The sequence below is a fragment of the Equus asinus genome, unplaced genomic scaffold, assembly GCF_041296235.1.
Source record: "Equus asinus isolate D_3611 breed Donkey unplaced genomic scaffold, EquAss-T2T_v2 contig_176, whole genome shotgun sequence".
Lineage (NCBI taxonomy): Eukaryota > Metazoa > Chordata > Mammalia > Perissodactyla > Equidae > Equus > Equus asinus.
In genome coordinates, this window is record NW_027224823.1 from 43,130 (window position 1) to 65,932 (window position 22,803).

Consider the following 22,803-nt stretch of genomic DNA (forward strand, 5'->3'; position numbering starts at 1 on the left):
AATTTCAGTTGTACATTAATGTTTGTCAGTCGTGTTGTAGGTGCACCACTTCACCCTTTGTGCCCACCCCCCACCCCACCTCTCCCCTGGTATCCGCTAAACTGTTCTTAGTCCATAATTTTAAATTCCTCATATGAGTGGGGTCATACACAGATTATCCTTCTCTTGCTGGCTTATTTCACTTAACATAATTCCCTCAAGGTCCATCCATGTTATTGCAAATGGAATGATTTTGTTCTGTTTTACAGCTGAGTAGTATTCCATTGTATATATGTACCACATCTTCTTTATCCATTCATCTGTTGCTGGGCACTTAGGTTGCTTCCACATCTTGGCTATTGTAAATAGTGCTGCAATAAACATTGGGGTGCATAGGACTTTTGGGATTGCTGACTTCAAGCTCTTTGGATAAATACCCAGTAGTGGGATGGCTGGATTGTATGGTAGTTCTATTTTTAATTTTTTGAGGAATCTCCATACTGTTTTCCATAGTGGCTGCACCAGTTTGCCTTCCCACCAGCAGTGTATGAGGGTTCCTTTTTCTCCACAACCTCTCCAACATTTGTTAGTATTAGTTTTAGATATTTTTGTCATTCTAACGGGTGTAAGGTGATATGTTAGTGTAGTTTTGATTTGCATTTCCCTGATGATCAGCGATGATAAGCATCTGTTCCTGTGCCTATTGGCCATCAGTATATCTTCTTTGGAGAAATGTCTGTTCATGTCTCCAGCCCATTTTTTGATTGGGTTGTTTGATGTTTTGTTGTTGAGTTGCGTGGGCCCAGGCGACTCGGCCCCCACTGCAGCCTTGGTCCTTCCTGCGGGAGCGGGCGGAGGTGCCGGGTGTCCGTGTGTCCGCTGGCCGCATCCTCAGTGCACCTGCTGTCTGCTGCCCTGTTGACGTTTATGTGACTGGCTCCTACCTTATGGTGTGCGTTAGCGCTACATCCTGCGTTGTGGTTACGTTCTGCCCTGTTGGTACTTTGTGCACTGTCGTTATTTTGGACGTTCTGGTTACTTGGTACTTTGTCGTGACGTTCCACACTGTCGTTCCATATTGTTACCTTGTATGTTGTGGTACTTTCTGCCCTGTCCTGACATTCTACGTTTTGTCGTGTGGAACCGGCACCAAGACTACAGAAGCCAGAATACTCACCCCCTCACCCGATTTTTGAAGAGAAAACTTTCCGGTGTCCTCTGCAGCTTCAGTATGTTTTCTCAGCCTCTAAGGAGCAGGGGAAGCTGGGGCGGGCAGACCCCTTTGTTCCCAGTGCGTTTTCAGGGAGGGAACAGCTGCTTGGCTGCATCTGGGTCCCAGGCTGGGGCCTCAGCGTAGAACCCGCTCCTCCGCGAGGAGCCTGTGGCAGGTCCCCTTTAGTCGTGGGCGGGCGGGCAGGCTTTGCTTCTGGGGAGAGCGCCACCTCCCCGCTGTGCGAGCGCTGGCAGGCGGCCCCAGATCTGCCCCAGATCAGCTGTCCTTGCTGACCTGTTTGTGCCCTGTGCGTCCACACTGAGCCACAGCCGGGGTCCCTGCAGACACCGCCCCCTGCAAGGCCTCCCGCACCCTCAGCAGTCGCGCAGAGAGCTGCTCGGTCAGGGCGCGCCAGCTGTCCCCTCCCGCCTGCACAGCCACCGGCCCGCCCGCCCGCGGGAGGGGTGGCCTGCCACCCCTCCTCCAGCCATGTGCCCTCCTCAGCCTGTGGAACGCGCGCCGCCTGGGCCGGCCCCCACAGCGCCTGGCCAGCGACGCACGGAGTGCGCTGAGCCCAGCCACCCCAACCGTCCTGCCGGGCGCAGCTGCCGCCCCGAGCCCAGCGGCCCCAGCCAGGCCCAGCCCCGAGAGCAAGAGCCAGAGCGAGGTGCCTGGCCCGGGCCCTGGCGGCCCACGCGAGCCGACATGCGGCTCCACGAGCCGTCGCTGTGCCAGGACCCCAGCCTGAGGCAGGAGCTGGCCTCACTGGCCCGCGGCTGCGACTTCGTGCTGCCCTCCCGCTTCAAGAAGAGGCTCAAGGCCTTCCAGCAGGTCCAGGTCTGCCGCATGTCACCCCCCCGGCCCACCCGGGTCCCTCCCGAGTCCCTCCCTGGTGTGGGGGGGGCGGGGGCTGCTCGCACCCACCCGTGCAGGGAGCGTGGGTCCCGCGTGAAGTCGCTGGGAGAGCTCCTAAGAGCTCGCCCGTTGCTGGAGTTTTGGCGGCAGGTGCCGCGGTGTGGCCAGGATGCAAGCCCCCGGCGCGTGGACAGGTTCTGGCTCGGGTGGGGACCTGACCCTGTGGTCCCGGTGGGAAGCCTGGCCCATGGTCACGGCCATCTCCGTGATGACACGGCCCTGTGGGACGCCTGGCCTTCTCGGCCACATGGTGTTTACTGGGCTGTGGGGATCTGCACACATGGGCCGGGCAAGTGGATGGCTCGGTGCTGATAGTGAGTAGTTGGCGTGTAGACACCCTCTCCATGGTTGTGTGTGCTCAGAGGAGTAAGACCTGCTGTGTCTACACCTTGGACGTGTTACGAGTTAGTTTGAGGGACCCAGTCGTTTGGAAGCATCAGACAGCCCGTGATCCCCAGAGTCTGTCTGTGACTCGAGGGGTCTCTCCGTGGCATATCTTGTCCTCGCCTCAGCTCTGGGCCGGTGCTGGGGGCAGGGCCACAGGGCTTGGGGCCGGGGCTCCTGCTCCTGAACGCCTCACCTCTTGCAGTTAGACACCCGCACTTTTTCTGTAGGCCAGGACTTAACGTCCTGTTGTGGCCAAAAAAAATGACATCCAATCAGACCGGGCCATCTGGGGGAAAAAAAGACCTGCCTTCTGCTGATATTTTAATGGGAGTTTTTCTGGGATCATATCTCAGCTTTTACACAGCTTGGGAATTTTTCCTGTCTTGTGTCTTCCAACTTCTGAAGTTTTGTCTGCAGCTGGGGAAGGTGTGAGTCTGTCCCTAGATTTTAAGGAAAGTGCCTGCATTTGGAGACCCAGGAGTGGAATCTGCCCCACGCGGGTCCTGCTTTGACGATAGGAAAACAGATGTGGGGCAGTTAGGGTTTCTCCTGATGGTCCACTGGGCTGTGTGGGAGACCCGGAAATCCCTCCAGCCTCGCCCAGGATGGTCGTGCCTGGGGGCCCGGCTCCCCACAGAGCCCATGCAGGAAAGTCTGCATTGCTTTAGGGCTGCTGCTTATCAAATGAAAATCACTTTTTGGGAATCAAACTTTATGAATTCATTTCATGGGAAGTTGTTTCTTGTCACAGAAAACATGTCTCAACCTTGCTTCTCAGCCGTGACGATGTGCATTGCGTAACGTGAGTGCTCCCTGGGCTGCAGGCGGTGGACCAGTGGGTCTTTCTCATGGGGGTTGTGGGAGGAGCAGAAGGAGAGTTCTCCTGGCTCCTTTCACCCCAAGATGTTGGAGGGCGGATTCGGGACACAGCCTTGGGGGGGGTCAGCAAACATCTTTGGGAGAGGCTGGGGGTAGAGGGAGAGGCTGGGGGTGGAGGGAGGGAGGTGGTGCTTCAGCCTGACGGCCACGCCACCCGCTCAGTGGGCCCCCCTGGCCCGGAGCAGAGGACCCTGGGGCACGGCTGTGCCATCCACAGTGGAGCCATCCCTGCTCCCGCCTCCCATGTCCACCCGCCCACCCTGCCCAGGGATTCTCGGGCCTTCTGGGCGCCGAGCAGCGCCAACTCCCGGTGGTCACTGCAGGCTCTCTCAGGCCCAGGACATGCTCGGTTCGCCCCGCTGGAAGGGGTCCTGAGCGTCCTGTACCCCGGGGGTCCCCTCGCCCACTCTCCACAAACAGGCTCAGGCACAGTTGACGGGCGCCTCTGCTCCTCCACTCTGTCACCTTGCTGTGGGCCCGGACACGCTGTCCAGCCTCCCTGCAGGGTCCTTCAGGGCACACAGACCCCGCTGAGCGTCATTCCAGACCCCAGTGTGGCCACCCCCTGGGGACAGTCCTGGACTCTGAGCTGACCTCCCCTCCCTGGGGTGACAGCGTGGCCTCCCAGCTCTGCCTGTCCCAGATGGCAAGTGGGCCACAGTCTGGGGTCCTAGTCTGGGTGGGGTCACAGTACCCTGCAGGAAGGGTCATGAATACCCCCTTTGATCCACATTCCCAGGACCCTGGCAGCTGGAAGCGGCCCCTCTGTCCACTCGGCTGTGGATGCAGGTTCCCCTCACAGGCCACTCCAGAGCCGCACACACGCCCCCTTGGGAGCCCGTCCTGTGGGGCAGGTGCAGAGCCAGGCTGACAGTCAGTGTCCAGGCCGGGGACCCCGCTCAGCCGGGCTCCCCCGTCTGTGTCAGTGTTGGGAACACAGCTCTGCTCCCTCCTGTGAACGCGGCTGGCCCAGCAGCCTCCACAGTGAGCCCGGCCCCTCCTGTGCTGGAGGGAGATCCTTCGCACGAACCCGTGTGCAGGGCCTGGCTCCCCCGTTGTTGTCTTTGGCTCCCCTGTGTTAAACTTTGACCTCTGGCTCCCATCTGTCAGCGTGGAGTGTCGTTCACGCGTTTAGTTGGCGCACCTCCTGCCAGCTGGTGTGGAGGGTCCACGGGAGCCGAGGAGAAAGCTCGCGGCCCACAGGGGCCTCCTGTTGGGTGCAGCATCTTTGGGGCCTGGGCTCACCTGGAATCCACAGGCTGTCCCCCTGAGCTCCCTGGCCCCGTCCAGGGCCCCGTCCCGGCCTTGCTGCTGCATCCGGTCTCAGACGGGGCCGCCCAGGACGCTGCTGGGCTTGGCCGCTCCGGCCCAGCGTCCCTGCCTGGCCTGCTCTCATTCTGCCACCTGTGCCCTGTCCTGGCCCGTTGGAGTCGGAGGGACCCATCTGATGTCCCAGCACGTGCCGTCTGACCCCTCTGGGACCTGACCGTCCGAGGCTGGTGTTGGGAGGTGTGACCCCAGAGACACAGCTGGACGGATTTCTGCTGGGCTCCCCCACACCCTTCTGCGGGAGAAGAGATGCCTTTGCTTTATCCCAGGGCTTGGATTTTGGTCGTGGGGGCACCGCTCCGCCCCACTGTGTGTTCTGGGAGGCCCATGGGCGAGTCTGAGGTCCCAGGAGTGGGGTCGAGTCAGGGAGCAGGCGGCTGGGGCCCTCTACAGAAGTAGCTCTCCGTGAGGCCGTGCCCCTTGATCGGGGCTGCAGGGGGCCTGCGTGGGGCGGGGCGGGTGGGAGCCCAGGCAAGAGGCTTGGGGACCCGAATGCCCCTTGGTCGGCTGGTTGCCATTTTTTAAGAGGCCTGAGCCGTACTTTAGGACTCTCCTTTCACACACACACGTGTGTGTTTTTGCCACTTTTGTTCATTCCAGTCATCTGGCCGCGTCCCCTGGAGGTCGGGGAATGCGCCCCACGGTCCCTGCAGGACCTGCTGAGACCTGTTTTGCGGCCCAGGAGGTGGCCAGCCCCCAACGGCGTCCTGTGTGTTGGAAAAGAATGTGAGAGCTGCAGCTGTGCTGGGGCCGCATCTATTTCTGTCCCGGAGATTAAACTTGTAAATCTCCCGTGTCTGCAGCAGGCTGTTTGTTTCTCGTTGTCCGGTCAGCTCCGTCATCGCTCCGGGGAGCTGGGCCCGGCCTCCCTGGGGGCTGGACCTCTGCTTTTCCCTGCAGCGTCTGCCGTGTCCGTGTGGGGCTCCTGGGGCCGGCATCGGCCAGCTCTGAGGCATGTCGTTTCCCCTGGTCGCCTGCCCTGACGCGGTCCCTGTCTCTCTCTAGTACTGTCCACACCTCCACCTCTTGTGTGCACGTCAGTCCAGCCACCCCACGGCCCCTCTACCCTTTTCCGTCTTTTGAGAAGATGTTCACCCTCTGCACCCTTACGTCTTATGTGTGTCTCTTGTGAATAGACACGATTCTCTTTTTCCTTCTGATCTTCATCTTTTAACTGTGCCGTTTGTCTGTTTCCACGTGTTATGACTGTTCGTCCATCTTGGTTTATTTTCGTCCTGTCCTTTCTTGCCTCCTCTTTCTCTTTTCCTCTCCTACTTTGGAGTATTCCCTTGCTCCTAGCTGACTGCTCATCCTAGAAATGGCCACTACTGGATTTTTCCAGGTGAAAAATTAATACCTTTGCCTTCCAGCTCAAAACACTCAGATGGGGGCTGGCCCAGTGGCGCAGCAGTTAAGTGAGCATGTTCTGCTTCAGCGGCCCGGGGTTCACCAGTTCGGATCCCAGGTGCAGACATGGCACCACTTGGCAAGCCATGCTGTGGTAGGCGTCCCACATATAAAGTAGAGGAAGATGGGCACGGATGTTAGCTCAGGCCCAGTCTTCCTCAGCAAAAAGAGGAGGATCGGCAGATGCTCAGGGCTAATCTTCTTCAACAAAAAAAAACAAAACTCTCAGACACTTCCATTCCATGACCCCATTCATTTTATACTGCTGTTGTTGCCTTCGGAGGGTTTTTAAAAAGAAATAAAATCGCCGCCTTATGATGATTCACACAGTCAGCGTGTTGAGATTTGCCCCCCATACGCCCCTTTCCTGCATCTCCGACCTGCGTCAGGAGCACTTGGCTTCTGCCTGACGCACGGTCCCCCGCACATCCTGGACCAGCGTCTGCTGACAGTGGCCGGCTCGCTTTTGCTTTTCTTCCGTTTTGGTCTCAAACTGTCTCCATGTTGGTTTTGTGTGGCAGACACCTCCCGGGAGGTGGCGTTTGGGCGAAAGGGCAGCCGCTCTCCTCCAGCTCTGGCCCCTGCATTTCTGTCGAGAAGCTGGCTGCAGGGCTCCTGGGTCGCTCCTTTGGAGACGGTCCCCTTTTCTGTTCCGTTCCGTCTCCTTGTGGCAGGTTCTGAGGATCTGCCGCTGTCTTGGGTGTTGTCCCGTCTCGTCGTCTGGTGTGCAGTGTGGGTCGCTCCAAGGACTCCTGCTTGGGGTTCCTTGGGCCTCGGGTCTCAGGATGTGTCTCCAGCTCTGCAGCTGCAGGCTCAGCACCTGCGTCTCCTCCCTCCCGGGGCACGAGTCCCTCCCAGCTGTGCTGCTCTGCTCTCCAACCCAGAAAGCAAGTGTGTTTCCTGTTCTTCTGGACGTTTTATTTGGGGCTGTCTTAAGTCTCCTCACTCTTGCATCTTCAAGCCTCTCCCTGTCTTGATATATGAAGCGTGTCGGCTCTCATTCTCAACAACGTCAGAGTCCGGAGTCTTCGCCAGCCCAGCTGCTCCCTGCTTGCCGGCTCTCCCTCATGGTGCCTTCCTTTCATGTGTGTTTGTGCATTTTGATCATGAACGCCTCACTTTCCTTGGAACTTGGGGCGTTTTCTGAGTCCCGAGTTGAGGATGGTTCACCTCAGCACATCTTGCTGCTTCCGGGCACTGCTGATCTGTGGCAGCCTGACGTCGTCGGCTGGAGGGTTTGGGGACCAGGCACAGGATGTACATTTGGTTTGCACACTTGACTGGGAGTCTGCTGTGAGCTCTCGGGAGCTTTGCCACCACCCCTGCCCGCAGCCCCTTGATGCAGCACCAGCTTTCAGGCCTATGATTGTCCTTTCCTTCCTGGGGTCAGAGGTTGGTGGGGATTTATTTCCACTTCATTCTTCTCGCTGCAGGGGCAGCCCCCAGGATCCCGCTCAGGGGGCAGCCTCCGTCGAGGATGCTGGATGTTGCCTCCTGTCCCCGAGCTCTGCAACACTGTGAGGTGACGGTCACTTCACCCCCTTGAGTGCACTCCCTGAAGGCAGCGCCTGTCCAGCCTCTCCTGGCCTCGCTGGGTGCCCCTTCCCAGCGTCCGTGCCCTGAGAGTCCTTCCTCTCTTGCCAGTCCGTGAGGCACTCAGGAAGATGTTTGTCAAGTGCTCTCCCCAGCATTTCCAGCTGCCTTCCTCAGAAGGGCTGGTCCGGGTACCTGGGTCTTGACAGGGCCGCAGAAAGAGCACACATGTTAGCATTTACTTCTCCCTGAGTCGATCCTGCAAGTCCAGCACCAGAACTGGGTCATCCAGTGTTGCGCTGTGCCTCAGGGAGTGAGTTGGTGGGAGACGCTTGCTTCCCCATGAGTGTGAGAGACATGGAAGGTTCCAGGCTGGGAGAGACTCACTGTGGACAGAGGGAAACAGAGTCATGTGGCCAAGTTCTCTGAGGTAGCAGCTTTCCGAACACAGCGAAAGGTGTTTTCCTTTCAGGGGAGCTCTTTGGGATGTGCGTTCCATCACTGCATATTGCTGGGGGCCTGCTCTGTGCCAGGCACTGGAGGGTAGCTGCACCTTCTAGTTGGGATGACAGAAAAGCCTACAGAGCCTGACTGGGATGACAGTACCTGTGAAGGGGCGGCAGGTGGGGTGGGATGTGTGTTCTGTCAGGGATGACCTTGTGACCTGCGGTGATGTATTCTGTGAGGGGGCAGCAGATGGGGTGGGATGTGTGTTCTGTCAGGGATGACCTTGTGACCCGGGGTGATGGTTCCTGTGAGGGGGCAGCAGATGGGGTGGGATGTGTGTTCTGTCAGGGATGACCTTGTAACCTGGGATGATGGTTCCTGTGAGGGGGCAGCAGGTGGGGTGGGATGAGTGTTCTGTCAGGGATGACCTCGTGACCTGGGGTAACGGTTACTATGAGGGGGCGGCAGGTGGGGTGGGATGTGTGTTCTGTCAGGGATGACCTTGTGACCTGGGGTGAGGTTCCTGTGAAGGGGCGGCAGGTGGGGTGGGATGTGTGTTCTGTCAGGGATGACCTCGTGACCTGGGGTGATGGTTCCTATGAGGGGGCTGCAGGTGAGGTGGGATGTGTGGTGTGTAGGATGACCTTGTGACCTGGGGTGATGGCTCCTGTGAAGGGGCAGCAGGTAGGGTGGGATGTTTGTCCTGTCAGGGATGACCTTGTGACCTGGGGTAACGGTTACTATGAGGGGGCGGCAGGTGGGGTGGGATGTGTGGTGTGTCAGGGATGACCTTGTGACCTGGGGTGATGGTTGGTGTGAGGGGACGGCAGGTGGGAGTGGGCTCAGGCGGGGGGTGTTGTGTTGTCTATTGATGACATGCTAGTGGCAGGTGGGATCTGATCATGGTCTTAGATGAGGTAAGGCAGTGTTTGTGGGGCGCCTGGGAACAGTAGGCACAAAGGCCCTGAGGTGGGCAGTGACAGGGGCAGTCATTAGCGCCTCCACACACCCGCTGTGCCCCAGGGAGCTGTGGTGCAGTGGTTCTCAAACTCCTGACCCAGGGGACCGTCCTCCTGTACCAGCGTGTTGGTGGAAGGGACGTGTGGCACCCTCAAGGGAAGCCCTCCTGCTGGCAGCAGCCAGTGTGGCCATGCGGGGTGTCTGCAGGGCGCTGTCAAGAGCACCAAAGACCTGTGGTTGTGTCTTTGCCCCTAAGTTTGTAGCTGTCTCCCTTCCTCCCTCCCTCCATCTGCCAAATTCCCCCCAAATTCCCCCCGTCCGCATGGCTCTGACCACAGGGGCCGTCTCTCACTGCGCAGCCCATGTGGGCGTCCTCCCTCCACCATGGTCAAGCTCCCCAGGCAGTAAGCTCGCTCGTGTCCCACTCTGCTCGTCCTGTGCCGCTGTCCAGAAGGTCATGTCTCATGGAGCTATGCGTGTGTCCTCGGGGCCAGGCCTCAGGGCCCGGAGCAGAGGAAGACAGGAGCTCTGCTGTGTTCCAGGGTCAGAAGGACCCGGGCTGCCGCACGAGGCGAGGGGTTCCTGGAGATCAGCGAGCTGTGTGTCCACCCCCAGGAACAGACACACGAGCTGAGGCAGAGACAGGCCCTCGCGTGGCAGCCCTGGGCGTGGAGGCCTCATGCGTGTGTGTGCGTCTGTGTGTGTGTCTCCATCGCGACCAGCAGGCCCTTCCCCGCCAGTCCTGACTGGGAGGCCCATTTGGCTGTTGGGCCCCATCCCCTTCCTGTTCCTGCCCCTGGAGACAAGCGGACCAGCAGACGGTGGGGGATGGAGAAGGAGGAACAGGTGACTGAGCCGGTGCCATCGCTGTCGTGGGAATCTCTGCGCCATGTGCTCAGGAAGCGGGTAGAAACCGTCAGATGTGGTTCATCCCGTGCAGTGTGAATACTGCCTCCTAGAGTGCTCAGTCTTTGCAGCTTCGGAAGACACGTTGGCGCGTCTCCACCCACAGAGGTTTGGTGAACTTGCTCCTGACGCGTGGTTTCTGCCCCTTGCGAGGCCCACACAGGACCTGGGGCTCCCCGTGCCCTTGGCCCAGGCTGGCCCCTCTGCCCGGGTGGCCCATCAGCTTCTCCCTCTCGGACTGCGGCCGAGCCTGCATCACGGGGGCCCGGTGTCCATCCTCCTTGGAACTGGCCCCCCATGTCCTTCTCTATACCTCTGGCCTCTCCTGTTGTCCGAGGCCTCCCCGCCCAGCAGGGCCATGGGAGGGTCGATGGGCCACTGTACAGACCTCAGACGTTGTCCCCGTGGTGCCGGTCGTTCTGAGTTCGTGAGCACAGGGCACGTGCTCAGATGTCATAAAGTAGCTCCCAGTGCTGCCTTGGACCATCTGTTAGACCAACGAGAGAATGAAGCCGACTACAAACGTGATCTAAAAACTCCCGTGTGGTGACAGACGTCACAAAGTAAATAAAAAGACGTGGGGCCTGGGGACGGAGGACAAAACTCACAAAGCCGAAGACACGTGCCGCCCTGGGAATGGTCAGAGGAGGAACAGAAATGACGGCACAGCGTGGAGTAGAGAAGGGGCAGGGAAGATGGTGTCCTTGCCTTTTAGACAAATGAGGAGATGCTCCACCTGGTTCAGAGTACGGTGGGGGTGGAGCATGATGCCTGTGTGGTGTCTTAGTTCCCCCAGACGGCGGAACCTCAGTTTGACAGCGCCCTCTGCTGACGGGGCAGGAGGGAATGCGGTGTCGGAGATGGTGGTGGCCCCCGGAGCTCCTCCCGCAGGAGCACGTGGACGAGCCACACTCTTGCGGTGCTGAGGCCGTGCCGGCTGCCTCCCTGTGCTCCCATTCAGATTGGGGCCTTTGTAAGCTTCTTGCACTCGCTCACCTTTAAACAACGCAGGACAGGCGCCTAGCCCGTGGTGGGGACCGCCCACCTTTAGGACTGTGGTGTGTGCAGACACCAGCACCAGGGACACCAGGCCCCCAAAGCCCCCTCAGGAGGTGCTTGCATGTATCCTCACGCCTAGGACAGGAGCCACGAGCACTCGCTGCTGCTGCTGCTGCTCCACAAAGGGGCATGCTGGCCTCCCGCCCTCCCCTCACGTGTGGTGGCGGCCGGGTCACCGCGAGGTCACCAGGGCACAAAGGCCACGTTACTTCCCCAGGCAGAGCCACCAGGACCCCAGGGCAAAGCCTTGCTCGCGGATCCCAGCCTGGATTCGCATCTGCGTAGACTGCGGATTCATGAGGAGGTCTGGTCGCCACGCGTGACTTGTGCAGATGAAGACAGACTTCCTCGTGAGTGTCCAGCGAGGTTCCAGAGCTGTCGCTTGGCAGCCCTTGGGCAGGAAATGTCCCTATGTCTCCACAGGAGGGGGGCACAGATAGTGGGCGTGAGCGACACAGGGCCTGACACCACATGTCCAGGACGCCCCAGTGAGCCCACCCCGCTGCTTTCAGGGCTTCGTGTGGTGGAGTCAGCATCACGCCGTCGCCAGCTGGAGTGTGCCTGTGGCCATCCAGGGGGAGGAGGGCACCCATGGGGACGCTCGGGCCAGCCAGGGGGGCGAGGGTGAGCCTCGTGGTGGATTGCTGTGCACTGACAGCCGCAGGAAGATTTGATTTAAGTTCTTTGTCACGTTCTGTCCATTTTGTCAAAGTCCATTTCTCAGGACCGGCCTGAGTATTAACTGTGTAACGGGTCTGGCAGAAGCCGGCTGACACGGTGACAGCAACCTCGTTTTCAGGAATCACACCTGGTCGTAGGCGAGAGGCCGAGCAGTGTGTCTGCATGGAGGCGTAGCAGCGCTGTCATCCCTCTTCCTTGTCCTTTCCCAGGTGACCAGGTGCGCGGCCTCCTAGCGCTGACCAGCAGCGAACGACGTCCCTGTGACTTAGCAGCCCAGGGGTCTGTGTCAGCCCAGCCATGGACTGGGGAGAAGGCACATGGTTGACAACGGCTCCAGAACCAGCCCAGGGGCAGCCACCCCACAGTGTAGGTGCCCTGCCCTCTGCCTGGAGCGCCAGACTCCTTGTGCCTCAGTTTTCCCACCGTGAATACAGGATGCTGGTGGCACGTCAGTCACAGATTGTCCTGAACGCGGCAGTTGAGTGAGATGGCTCATGGGAAGATGTGGTCGGTGCTCAGGAAACACCAACACCGTATTGCACAAAGGTACAAGGGCAGCGACTGTGGCCGACAGCTCAGGGCATTGGGCTCGCAATTCATTCCGCCTTGCGGGAGAGAAGAAAAGAGAAAGACGGGAAAACGGAACCACCGCCACAAGGCAAGGAAACAGGCACTCAGGGGCCTGCCCCGGGGGCACAGCAGTTAAGTTTACAGGCTCCGCTTCGGTGGCCTGGGGTTCGCGGGTTCGGATCCCAGGCGCAGACCTAGCACCGCTCGTCAAGTCACGCTGAGGCGGCCTCCTTCATATGAAGTAGTAGACGATTGGGACAGATGTTAGCTCAGTAACAGTCTTCCTCACAAAAAATTAAAAAAATGAAAAATGGCCCTCAGTCTTTGTTCCAGAAATCGAGGGGAAAAGTTATCTTCCTCAAAGCGAATCGTGGGCACCCCCAGCAGATCTGTTGAACCGAACCCTCTCCTTCCAAGGAGGCAGCTCTGGGTGTGGCTTCCCCTCCCGCCTGTCCCTGGGCCACGGTGGGTGTGGTTTTGGCTCAGTGCTGCTGTGCAGGGCTGTCACATCAGGACTCAGTGATTCTGACACTGTAACCCAATCCCCGTGGAACAGGACATCCCGGGCTGGGAGGAGGGGGATCAGCCTGTGTCCCTGGGTGCTGACTCGGGCCGAGTCTCGTGAAGGGTGGGCCCGAGGTCATCGTCCAGCCTTTGCTCTGCTCTGAGGCTTAGTCCACAGTGTGGTCCTCGTGCTTCCCACCGTCCATGGCAGATCCACCTCGCTCAGCACAGCCGGCCTGCAATAGGTGCCAGAACCTCAGGGCCGCCCTTTGCAGCCTCTCCTTTCTGATCACCGTGCCGTCCACATCTGCCTCTCGGCTCTCAGCACTGAGGTGACCCTGCGTCAAACCCCTGACTGTTTTATTTGCCCTGTTGTGATCACAGGGCTCATTGTCGTGCGTCTGCAGGCTCTCCCCATAGCCCCCCAGTACAGCAGACTCAGGACAGCAACACCTCTGGACGTGTTGCTGTCGTCTGTGGGTCACGTCAGTGGGGCAGGACAGAAAGCGTTTACAAGTGACTCCTCCTCCTAGTGCTGGAGGGAAAACAGACAGGTGACACAGGGCGTCCCGGGACATGACTGAGGGGACGCGAGGCCGTCCCGAGATGTGACTGAAGGGGACATGGGGCCATGCTGAGACGTGACTGAGGGGATGCGGGGCAACCCTGAGACATGACTGAGGGGGACATGGGCCCCTCCCGAGACGTGAGTGAGGGGGACGAGGGACCGTCCCGGGACGTGAGTGAGGGGATGCAGGGCCGTTCTGAGACGTGACTGAGGGGGACGTGGGGCCATCCTGAGACGTGACTGAGGGGACGTGGGGGGCCACCCCAAGACATGAGTGAGGGGGACGTGGGGCCATCCCGAGACGTGACTGAGAGAACATGGGCCGTCCCTGAGATGGACTGATGGACTGAGGAGGACACTAGCCGGTCCCAGAGGCTGCAGCTGGGTGGTGAAGAGGCCCCCGTTGCAGGACGAGATGTGTAGGACACCCGCAGGTTTCAGTGGGGAGCCGTGTTGACTGTGTATCCTGGTGGCAAATTGGTAGTGCTGTTGGTGTCTGGTGTTCCAGCCCCTGGTCCCTGTGGCATGAGGCGGTGGCTGCATGAGCTGTGCTCTGTCACTCGGCCTTGGGGAGGGTGGCTGACATGTGAGTGCCCCGTGGCGCATGGAGGGGACCCCCCACCTGGGCGTTCGGGCCTGCTGGCGGTGCCATTCCTCTGGGTAAGAACCACGCTGTGCCCGGTCACTGGGCCGGCCCTGAACCCTCTGTGGTGTTTCCTCGGCCTGCTGTGTTGTGTGTGTGTCTCCTGCACGCTCAGGGTCTGCAGGTCCTATGTGGTCCCGTGGTGTCCCGTGTGCATTGGGTTCCCCAGACCTTGTTGAGTTGGGGACCCTCACAGTGCACTCTCCTGACCATCTGCCCACTCCCGGCCCCATCAGCCCCCGTGGCCTCAGGCATTGGGTTTTTGCTGCTCAGTCCAGTCCTTCCCCAGTAGGACGCTGGGCTGTTCCTGCCTCCTGAGACTGTGGCCTCGTGTCCCCAGCCCTAGAGAATGTAGGGTGTAGACCGGAGATGCGTCCATGGGCCAGACTGTGCCTCCCCGTCACTGCCCGTCGAGGCCGACCGGGTGCCTGGTCCTCGGCGGCCGTCTACGACCCGGCTCCCAGGAGCTGTTTCTGGCCCCAGAAGGCCTCTCCTGAGTCAGCAGGGAGATGCTGCTGAGTCCTGCTGGGCGACCGTGCCCACCGTAGTGGGAACAGCGAGCCTCATGGGCTCGGCCTCAGAGGAGATTCAGAGCCTCTCCCCCCTCGGTGCTGCAGACCCGGCCTGGGGCCAACTTTCGGCAGTCATTCCTTAACCGGGTCCACTGAACAGCTCTTTCTGCTTGGGGGCATTTTAAACAACCGTGTTTTATATACAGAGTCCCCCCTTCCGCCTGTAACGACAGCCCCACAGCAGGTCAGCTCCCTGAATCCCCGAGGGCACGTCCCGACACCACTGTGTCTTGGAAAGCATGTCAGGAGGTCAAACTTCTCCGAAGTAGTTGCTGCTGAAGGTGCTGGCTTCACTTGGGGTGGCTCAGCTGCCGTTCTGCCTTCTGGCGAGAAAGAGGCTGCAGGGCCAGATCCTTTCCCGGAGGGCCATCCCAGGTCAGGTGACAGACGTACGTCCCATTCTCCGGGAGGCACACGTGGGAACCAGCGACTGCAGGTGTGGGCCCCAAAGAGAGGCCACACCTGTCCTGGCTGTGAGCGAGCGCCATTGACGGCCCGCCTGGAGGACCCTGACCCCAGGAGGACTGCGGGGCAGGCTCCCCACAAGGACCTGTGCCAGCCTCCCTGGCAGCCTGGGCCGTCAGCTGTCACTGTTGCGGGGTCACACTGAGGCAGGGCTGGGGGAGGCTCAGCAGTGTGGATCAGTGGTATGTGACGCTCTCTTGTGGTGTGTGACCTTTCGGATGCGGGTGGCCTCATGGCTGGAGTTGGCCCCCAGGATTGTCTGGCGTTCTGTGCACATTGGGGTTCCGTGGCCCCGTGCGCTCACTTTGAGAACGGTGCCGCCCCTGTCTGTTACGGGTTCATGTGAGGACGATGTTTCCTGTTCCCAAGTCCTCACCACCTGTCTCATTTCTCAGGTCCAGACAAAGGAGGAGCCCCTGCCACCAGCCAGCAGCCAGAGCATCCCCACCTTCTACTTCCCCCGAGGCCGTCCGCAGGGGACAGTGGACGTCGATGCCGTCATCGCCAAGATTGAGCGGACCTTCGCCCAGTTTCCGCACGAGAGAGCCACCATGGAGGACATGGGCAAGGTGGCCAAGGTGGGTGCCCTGCGTGCTGCCTCTGGGCAGCACCACGTTCACGGGTTGGTGCTTGTGTTCTGTTTTCAGGATCTGAAACACAGTGGAGACTCTGTATTAACGGTTGTGCCAAATATTGAAGACAGACATGCCTGTGCGTTGTTGCCCTCCCAGATGGAGCAGCGTTCACCTTTGCATTTTTTAAGCAACTGATCCCCTGAGGTCCAGCCTGGGCCTTCCTCTCCGCCCTCCTGCCCCGTGTCTCTCCCTGTGTAGGGTGGGTGCTAGTGGACCCACAGTCCATGCGCAGCAACATGTCGATTTTGAACTTAGCCTAACACATGATCCCCCGTGCATTGTCTCACCATTTGGTTTTGAAATTCGGTGGCATGTCTCCAGGCCATCCATGTTGACATGTGTAGACACACGTAGACGAGCACAATCGTGGTTTCCCACATCGCCTCAGCCGCGTGGGAAGGCTCCCGTGTAGCCGGCGGCTGGCACGGCCCCTCCTGGGTGCTGGCGTTGACGCGTCCCGCTCCCCCATGGATCGGGCTGCCTTGGGCTGTGCTCCTGAGCTCCGCCTTCAGGCCGCATTGGGGTGCTTGTGCTTCCCCTTTGCCCCTGTGCTTCCGGGGTGCTTTCTCTCTCTTTCTTCATCCCCACCCTCCCCTCTGGAATGTCTCTTCCTATTCTGGATGCTGACCCTCCGTCCATGTGTGTTGTGAGCAGGTTCTGTTCCACCTGCTGAATGGTTCACGTGCTTCCTTTTGCTTGCAGTTTTTAGGGCTTGTCCTCTTTTCTTGTTGGAACTGCTTTATTGAGATATAACTCTCGGACCACAGTTCACCCATTTAAAACGTACAACTCAGCACAATGCAGTGTATGCCCGGAGTTGTGCAGCCATCATCGTAGTCAACTGGAGGACATTTTTGTCACCCCCTAAAAGAAACCCTGTACCCTTTAGCTGTCATCCCCCCTCCCCCACCCCCAACTAATCCACTTCCTGTCTCTGTAGGTTCGAGTATCCTGGACATCTTATGTAAACAGATCCATACCATGTGTGGCTTTTTGTGTCTGCCTTCTTTCCCTCAGCACACAGCCAGACCCGGGCGACACTGGGGGCTCGGCTCCAGGCCCCCACAACAAAGTGAATGTCACCATAAAGCAAGTCACACGAATTGTTTGGTTTCCGAGTGCAGATAAAAGTTAGGTTTATGCTATGCTGTAGTCTAAGTGGGTGATAGCATTATGACTAAAGAAAAGTGCATACCCTAATTAAAAAATACCATATTGCTAAAAAATGCTAACCAGCACCTGAGCCTTCAGCAAGTCATCTTCTCTTTGCTGGTGGAGCATCTGGTGAAAAACGCAATAAAGCAAAGCGCGGTAAAGCGAGGAGCAATAAAGGAAGTGCTTTATTGCAAAATAAAGCAAAAATACAAGTGAGCCTGTGTTTTCAAGGTTCGTCTGTATTGGGGCGTGTGTCAGTGGCACGTCCTTTCAGCGTCCCGTTGTGCATTTATCCATTCATCAACTGATGGACGTCTGGGTTGGCCCACCTTTGGGCTGTGGTGCACAGGGCTGCTGGAACACGCGTGTGCGAGTCTTGGTGTGCAGGTGTAGGGTTCTCTCAGATATACACACCTAGGAGTGGAATTGCTGGGACACATGGCGACACCATGTTTAACGCTTTGAGGAGCCACAAGACCATTTCCCAAAGCAGCTGCCCCATTTTGCATTCCCACCGGCAGCGTAGGAGGGTTCCGATCTCTCACACCCTCGCCAGCACTTGTGTCTTGCTGATTGTAGACAGCGTGTCCTAGGGGGCACGAAGTGTCTCCTGGTGGTTTTGACTCGCATTTCCCTGAAGACTGTCATGTTGAGCAGCTTTTCATCTGCTTATTGGCTATTTGTGCATCTTCTTTGTAGAAATGTTTGTTTAGATCCTGTGCCCGTTCTTTAACTGGATTGTCACTTTATTGTCCAATTGTAAGAGTTCTTTATATATTCTAGATTCAAGTCCCTTATCCAATACTTGGTGTGCATTTTTTCCCATTCTCTGAGTTGTTTTTTCTTTTTTTTAATTATATGTACTCAGCACCTGAAAAACTGAGAATTGACCTGAGTCTTTTTTAACCTTTTCTTTTTTGCTGAGGAAGACTGGACCTGAGCTAACATCTGTGCCAGTCTTCCTCTATTTTGGATGTGGGCTGCTGCAACAGCATGGCTTGTTGAGCGGTGTGTAAGTCTGTGCCCAGGATCTGAACCCACCAACACTGGGCCACTGAAGCAGAGTGTGCAAACTTAACTACTGTACCACCAGGCTGACCCCTTTTTTCAGTTTTTGATAGTCTTCCATGATGCCAAAAAGTTTTTGTTTGTTTGATAAAGTTCACTTTATCTGTTTTTTCATTTGTTGCCCGTACTTTTGCTGTCATATCCAAGAAATCATTGCCAGATGCAAGGTCATGAAGATTTGCTTTTGTTTTTTCCTGAGAGTTTCTAGTTTCGGCCTTTACGTCTAGGTCTTTGATCCATTTTGAGTTAATTTTTGAATATAGTGATGCAGCGGTCAAACTCCATTTTTTACGTCTGGAAATCCAGTTGTCTCAGCACCAAGGCTGAAGAGACCATTCTTTCCCCGTCCAGCGGCCCTGGCCCCCTTGTTGAAAATCAGTTCCCCATAAATATGAGGGTTTAGTACTGGATTCTGATTCTAGCCCTTGACCTGTCCTTGTGTCTTTATGCCAGTTCCACCCTGTCTTGATTACTGCTGCTTTGTAGTCGGTTTTGAAATGGGACGTGTGAGTCCCTTCTCAAGCTTGTTTTGGCTCTCCGTGGACCCTTGCAACTCCTTATGGATTTTAGGGTCAGCTTGTCAGTTTCTGCAGAGACGCCAGCTGGGGTTCTGCTGGGCTCGCGTTGACTCTGTAGATCGGTGTGGGGAGTATGGCCGTCTTACTACTGTCTTCTCATCCGTGTACATAGGACGTCTTCCACTCATTTAGGTCTTAGTTTCTTTCGAAGATGTTTTGTAGTTTTCAAGTATAAGTTTTGCACATCTTCTGTTAAATTTGTTCTGAAGCATTTTATTCTTTTTGATGCTATTATAACTGGAATGCTTCTCTGAATTTTATTTTCAGCTTGTTCATTGCAAGTGTATAAAAATGCAATTAATTCCTGTGTACTGATCTTGTATCCTGCAGTCCTCTGAACTCATTTATTCGTTCTAATAGTGTTTTAGCGTATTCCTTAGGATTTTGTGTGTACATGATCATGTTACCTGCGGCTAGAAATAGTTTCGCTTCTTCCTTCCCGGTGTGGATCTGTTATTTCCTCGTCGCGCCCGACTGCTCTGGGAAGAACCTGTAGCGTGGTGTGGTGTTGATGTCCGAGAGTGGAGGTTCTTGATCCTGCCCTTGGGAAAAGCATCCAGTCCTTCACCGCTAAGCATGCTGTGAGCGTGGGTTTTCACAGATACCCTTTATCGGGTTGGGGACCTTCCTTTCCATTCCTGGTTTGGTCAGCGTTTTTATCAAGAAAAGATGTTAGCTTGGTCGGATGTTTTTCCTGTGTCTGTTGAGAGGCCCGTGTGGTTTGGTTCTTTATTCTATGGATGAGGTGCATTACGTGAGTTGGTTTTTCCAATGTTAAACCAACCTTGCGTTCTGGAGCAAATCCCACTTGGCCATCGTGTGTGGTCCTTTTTCTGCGTGGCTGGATTTCACTGGCTGGTATTCTGTGGATGGTTTTTGTGTCCGTATCCAGAAGAGATACTGGCTGGCAGTTTTCCTGTGATTCCTGTGTCTGGTTTTGGTATTAGGGTAACACTGGTCCAAGAGGAAGATCGGAAGTGTCCCCTTCTCTTCTGTTAGAGATCGCCTTTTTAAAGTATGTTTTTAAATTTTGTTTTATAAGTATGTAAAAACGTACATGGTTCCAAGGTCAAAACTCACAAACCAGATATATTCCCATAAGTCCAGAGTCTACCCCTGTCTGTTCAACTCTGCTCTCTTCCTCCCCCATAAGTAACAGTTTTCATAAATTTGGCTTATCCTTTATTTTTTAATATGAGCAAATACCTACAAATATACATCTGTGTATGTACACACATATTTAATTTCTTCCCTTTCTTGGATGAGAAGTAGCATGCTGTTCTATGCTTGGGTGTGTTCTCTCTGAACATTATGGGTGGCGATCACTCCCCATTGGCGAGGTGGTCCTCGCTTTGCATGTTCGTGTGGGAGCATGAAAGTGACCCCACGAGCTGAAACCTGTGTAGCTTTTCTACTTCTTTGGCGGCTTTCTCCGGGCACGGTTGCTGGGTGAGAAGCAGTGGGTGTCTGCTGTGGACAGTTTGGTGAGCTCCAGTGGGCCTGTCAAGCCGTCAGCACAGTCAGCATGATGAGCGTCTCCACTGGCCCCTAAACTCTGCTTCATTCTCATCCCTCCCGCCCCCAGCCCCAGGCTCCCTGTGGTCACTATTGATTAGGGATTTCTAGAATTGTACATAAACTAAATCATACTGCAGATACTTTCATTCTTTTTATGGTGGTAAAATTCACATAAAGTTCCACCAGCATTTTAACCATTTTAAGATGTACAATTCAGGGGCCTTTATTTCATAGACAGTGTTGCACAACCATTACCACTGTCTGGTTCCCGAACATTCACATCCCCCTACAAGGGAATCCCGGGTTCTGTAGCAGTCACTCCCCATTCCCCACGCCCAGCCCCTGGCAACCATGAGTCCCCTTTCTGTCTGTGGATTGGCCTGTTGTGTTTCAAAAAGATCTGGGCAAAAGTTTTGATACAAATGAAAATAAAACCAAACCCACCTTCCCTAAGCGTCATTTTTTAAGAACAGCCAGAGAAGTGTGATGGTTTGGTGCCTAAGCTTCCTTTCCTGCTGAAATTCTCATCCAGCCTGGCACCAACCTGAAGGAAATCACCTCACTCCTCATGCTCATCGCCCTTCCCTCTTGGGACCTGGGACCTTCCTCCCAGGACCGTGGGGTTAGGGGCTAATAATGGAAGTGAAGTCACTTAGAAAACACAGAAAAGCAACTTTAGGAGATATGTCACTTCAGGTAATCTAATCCCATCCATCAAACAAAATCTGCAAGTGTTTGGTGGTGAGGATGTGGTCTATTTTCCAGAAATCACAGACAGCTTATATTGCTTCCTGTGAAAACTTTTTCACCTCCTGTACAAGCTCCCATCCAACCCAAGTACGTTTCTTAAGTAGTCTCAACAGAAAAACTAACCTGAGAATGATTTAACGGGACTTTCAATTCTAAAAGATCCAGTGTCAAACGCTTTATGATCAACTTCCTTTGGCACCGCAGAGCCCACGGCCTCAGCACGCTCTCCCGGCTGCATCCTCTCTCTCATTGCCTTCTTCACAGCAGCGAGGCGACCCCCATCTGCGATCCCAGCATCATCATGTTTTGGTTCACTCGCTATACCCGAGACAACTTTTTCCTACAAAGAGAAATTATGACATTTACTAAAGCAACTCATTACCATCTTATAAGAAAAATGAATAAAGCATGCCTAAAATATTTCACACATCCATCTTATGCTTATCAAGTTCCTAGTATGTGCTAAACATGCTGGGGGTCAAAGGTAAAGGACAAAGTTCCTGCCCTCAAGGAGTTAGTTGTGGTTGTCGTTTAATGTAAACAAAGATAGGACCCTTCAACATGTCTAAAAACTGATGGAAAAGAGAGAACAAGGCTAACTGATGGGATGAGAGGTCAATGAATAAGAGATCTGGGGGAATGGTTCCAAAGTATAGATAAAAGATTAGTTTGATTTTAACTGTTCAGTAGTCTTAACGGTGGCCTATAAAATAATGTAGGAGAGAAACACTGGTGGTAAGGGGCAGAATTACAAGGCTCCGACATAATGCTGTCTTGACACAGCCGTTATCTGCGTCACTGATGGTGTTATGTCCCCAGGACTAAGCACCCGATAAGAAATGCGCACGGCAGGTCCAAATGTCCCAGCATCCTTCCTGTTTAACAGACTTGAAATTCATTCAATCAATCTCGTCACTGTCCTCAGGGCCTTTGTCATTAGTAAGACATTACTAACGTCTTACTAAGACATTACTTCATTAGTAAAATAAGGAGACTTCATTAGTAAAACAATCCTACAATAATCCTTTAATACTCTAACATCTTAAACTCCTAAGACAGAATTCAAAACAGAGTTTTTATTTGGATTACACAGCATAATAAAGTACCAGTTTAGAAACCTGATTTTACAACCAGAGGCATTTTTCTAAAATCTAAAAGAAAAAGTGGCAGGGCTCCAAGCTGGCTTGAGAAGTAGCAATTCTGAACCAAAAGCTTGGAGTTAAAATATTTTGGGAAAAAAATTAGTACAAATAGATAAGAATGGAATCTATCATGTCAACAAAGCCAATTTTACAGAGAAAATAGGAAATTTTACATGATAAAATTTGGGAAAAGAGAGAGAGTCTAAGAGTCATTGTTCCTCTTTTCTACTTAAAAAGTTCTTTCATTTTGAAATATATCACACACAAGAGTATAGAAAGCAGAGATGGCATAACCTGTGGGTTAAGAACATGGGTTCTGGAATGAGAAACCCAGCTCCACCCTGGGCACGTGCTCGAGTCTTCCTGGCCTCAGATTCCCCACCCGGGGATAACGGCACCCACCTCACAGGACTGTTGTGAGGATTAACTGAGTCAATGTGTGTGAGGGCCTGGGAAGCATAGTTGGCACATTATATAAATTATGTACTACTGCTATTATTACTGCAAAACAATGTATAGGTACAGTTTAAAGAATAAAACACACTGGTACATACCGTTACTTAGCAACTCAGAAGCTCTCAGGAGGACCAAATCCAATCTCAGCCCCACCTCCCCCGCCAGAAATAACCATCCTGAATTTTGTGTTGACCTTTCCTCACTCTTCAAGACAATCAGGACATTGTAATAGATGACACGTTTTGTGAAATGAAAAACCTGAAGCTAAATGTTTCTAAAGCTTAAATTCATTAAAGTAAAAGTCTATATTAGAAATCCACAAATTTACCTGAAACACATCTTTGCTCGTATTGCTGGCTTTCTCCCATCCACACTCCTCAAGTATGGTCAGATTGTTGAATTTCTGGCGTAGATCCTGTATCTGTTAATAAATGAAGCACAAGTTTATCAGATTAATGCTAACCATATTAAATTTACAAATTAA

At 55.0% G+C, this 22,803-nt stretch overlaps 1 protein-coding gene across 1 annotated transcript in view; it reads left to right on the top strand.

Moving 5' to 3' along the window:
* Positions 1–785: 785 nt before the first annotated feature.
* LOC139039735 (uncharacterized) overlaps positions 786–22,803 on the top strand; it is a gene marked incomplete at its 5' end in the record, with an annotated part of 56,483 nt that continues 34,465 nt past the window's right edge. Inside the window, 3 exons of the mRNA XM_070503443.1 lie at positions 786–929; positions 1,379–2,029; positions 15,413–15,595. Of these exons, the coding sequence (XP_070359544.1) occupies positions 786–929; positions 1,379–2,029; positions 15,413–15,595 (978 nt within the window). The remainder of the gene's footprint in view (positions 930–1,378; positions 2,030–15,412; positions 15,596–22,803) is intronic.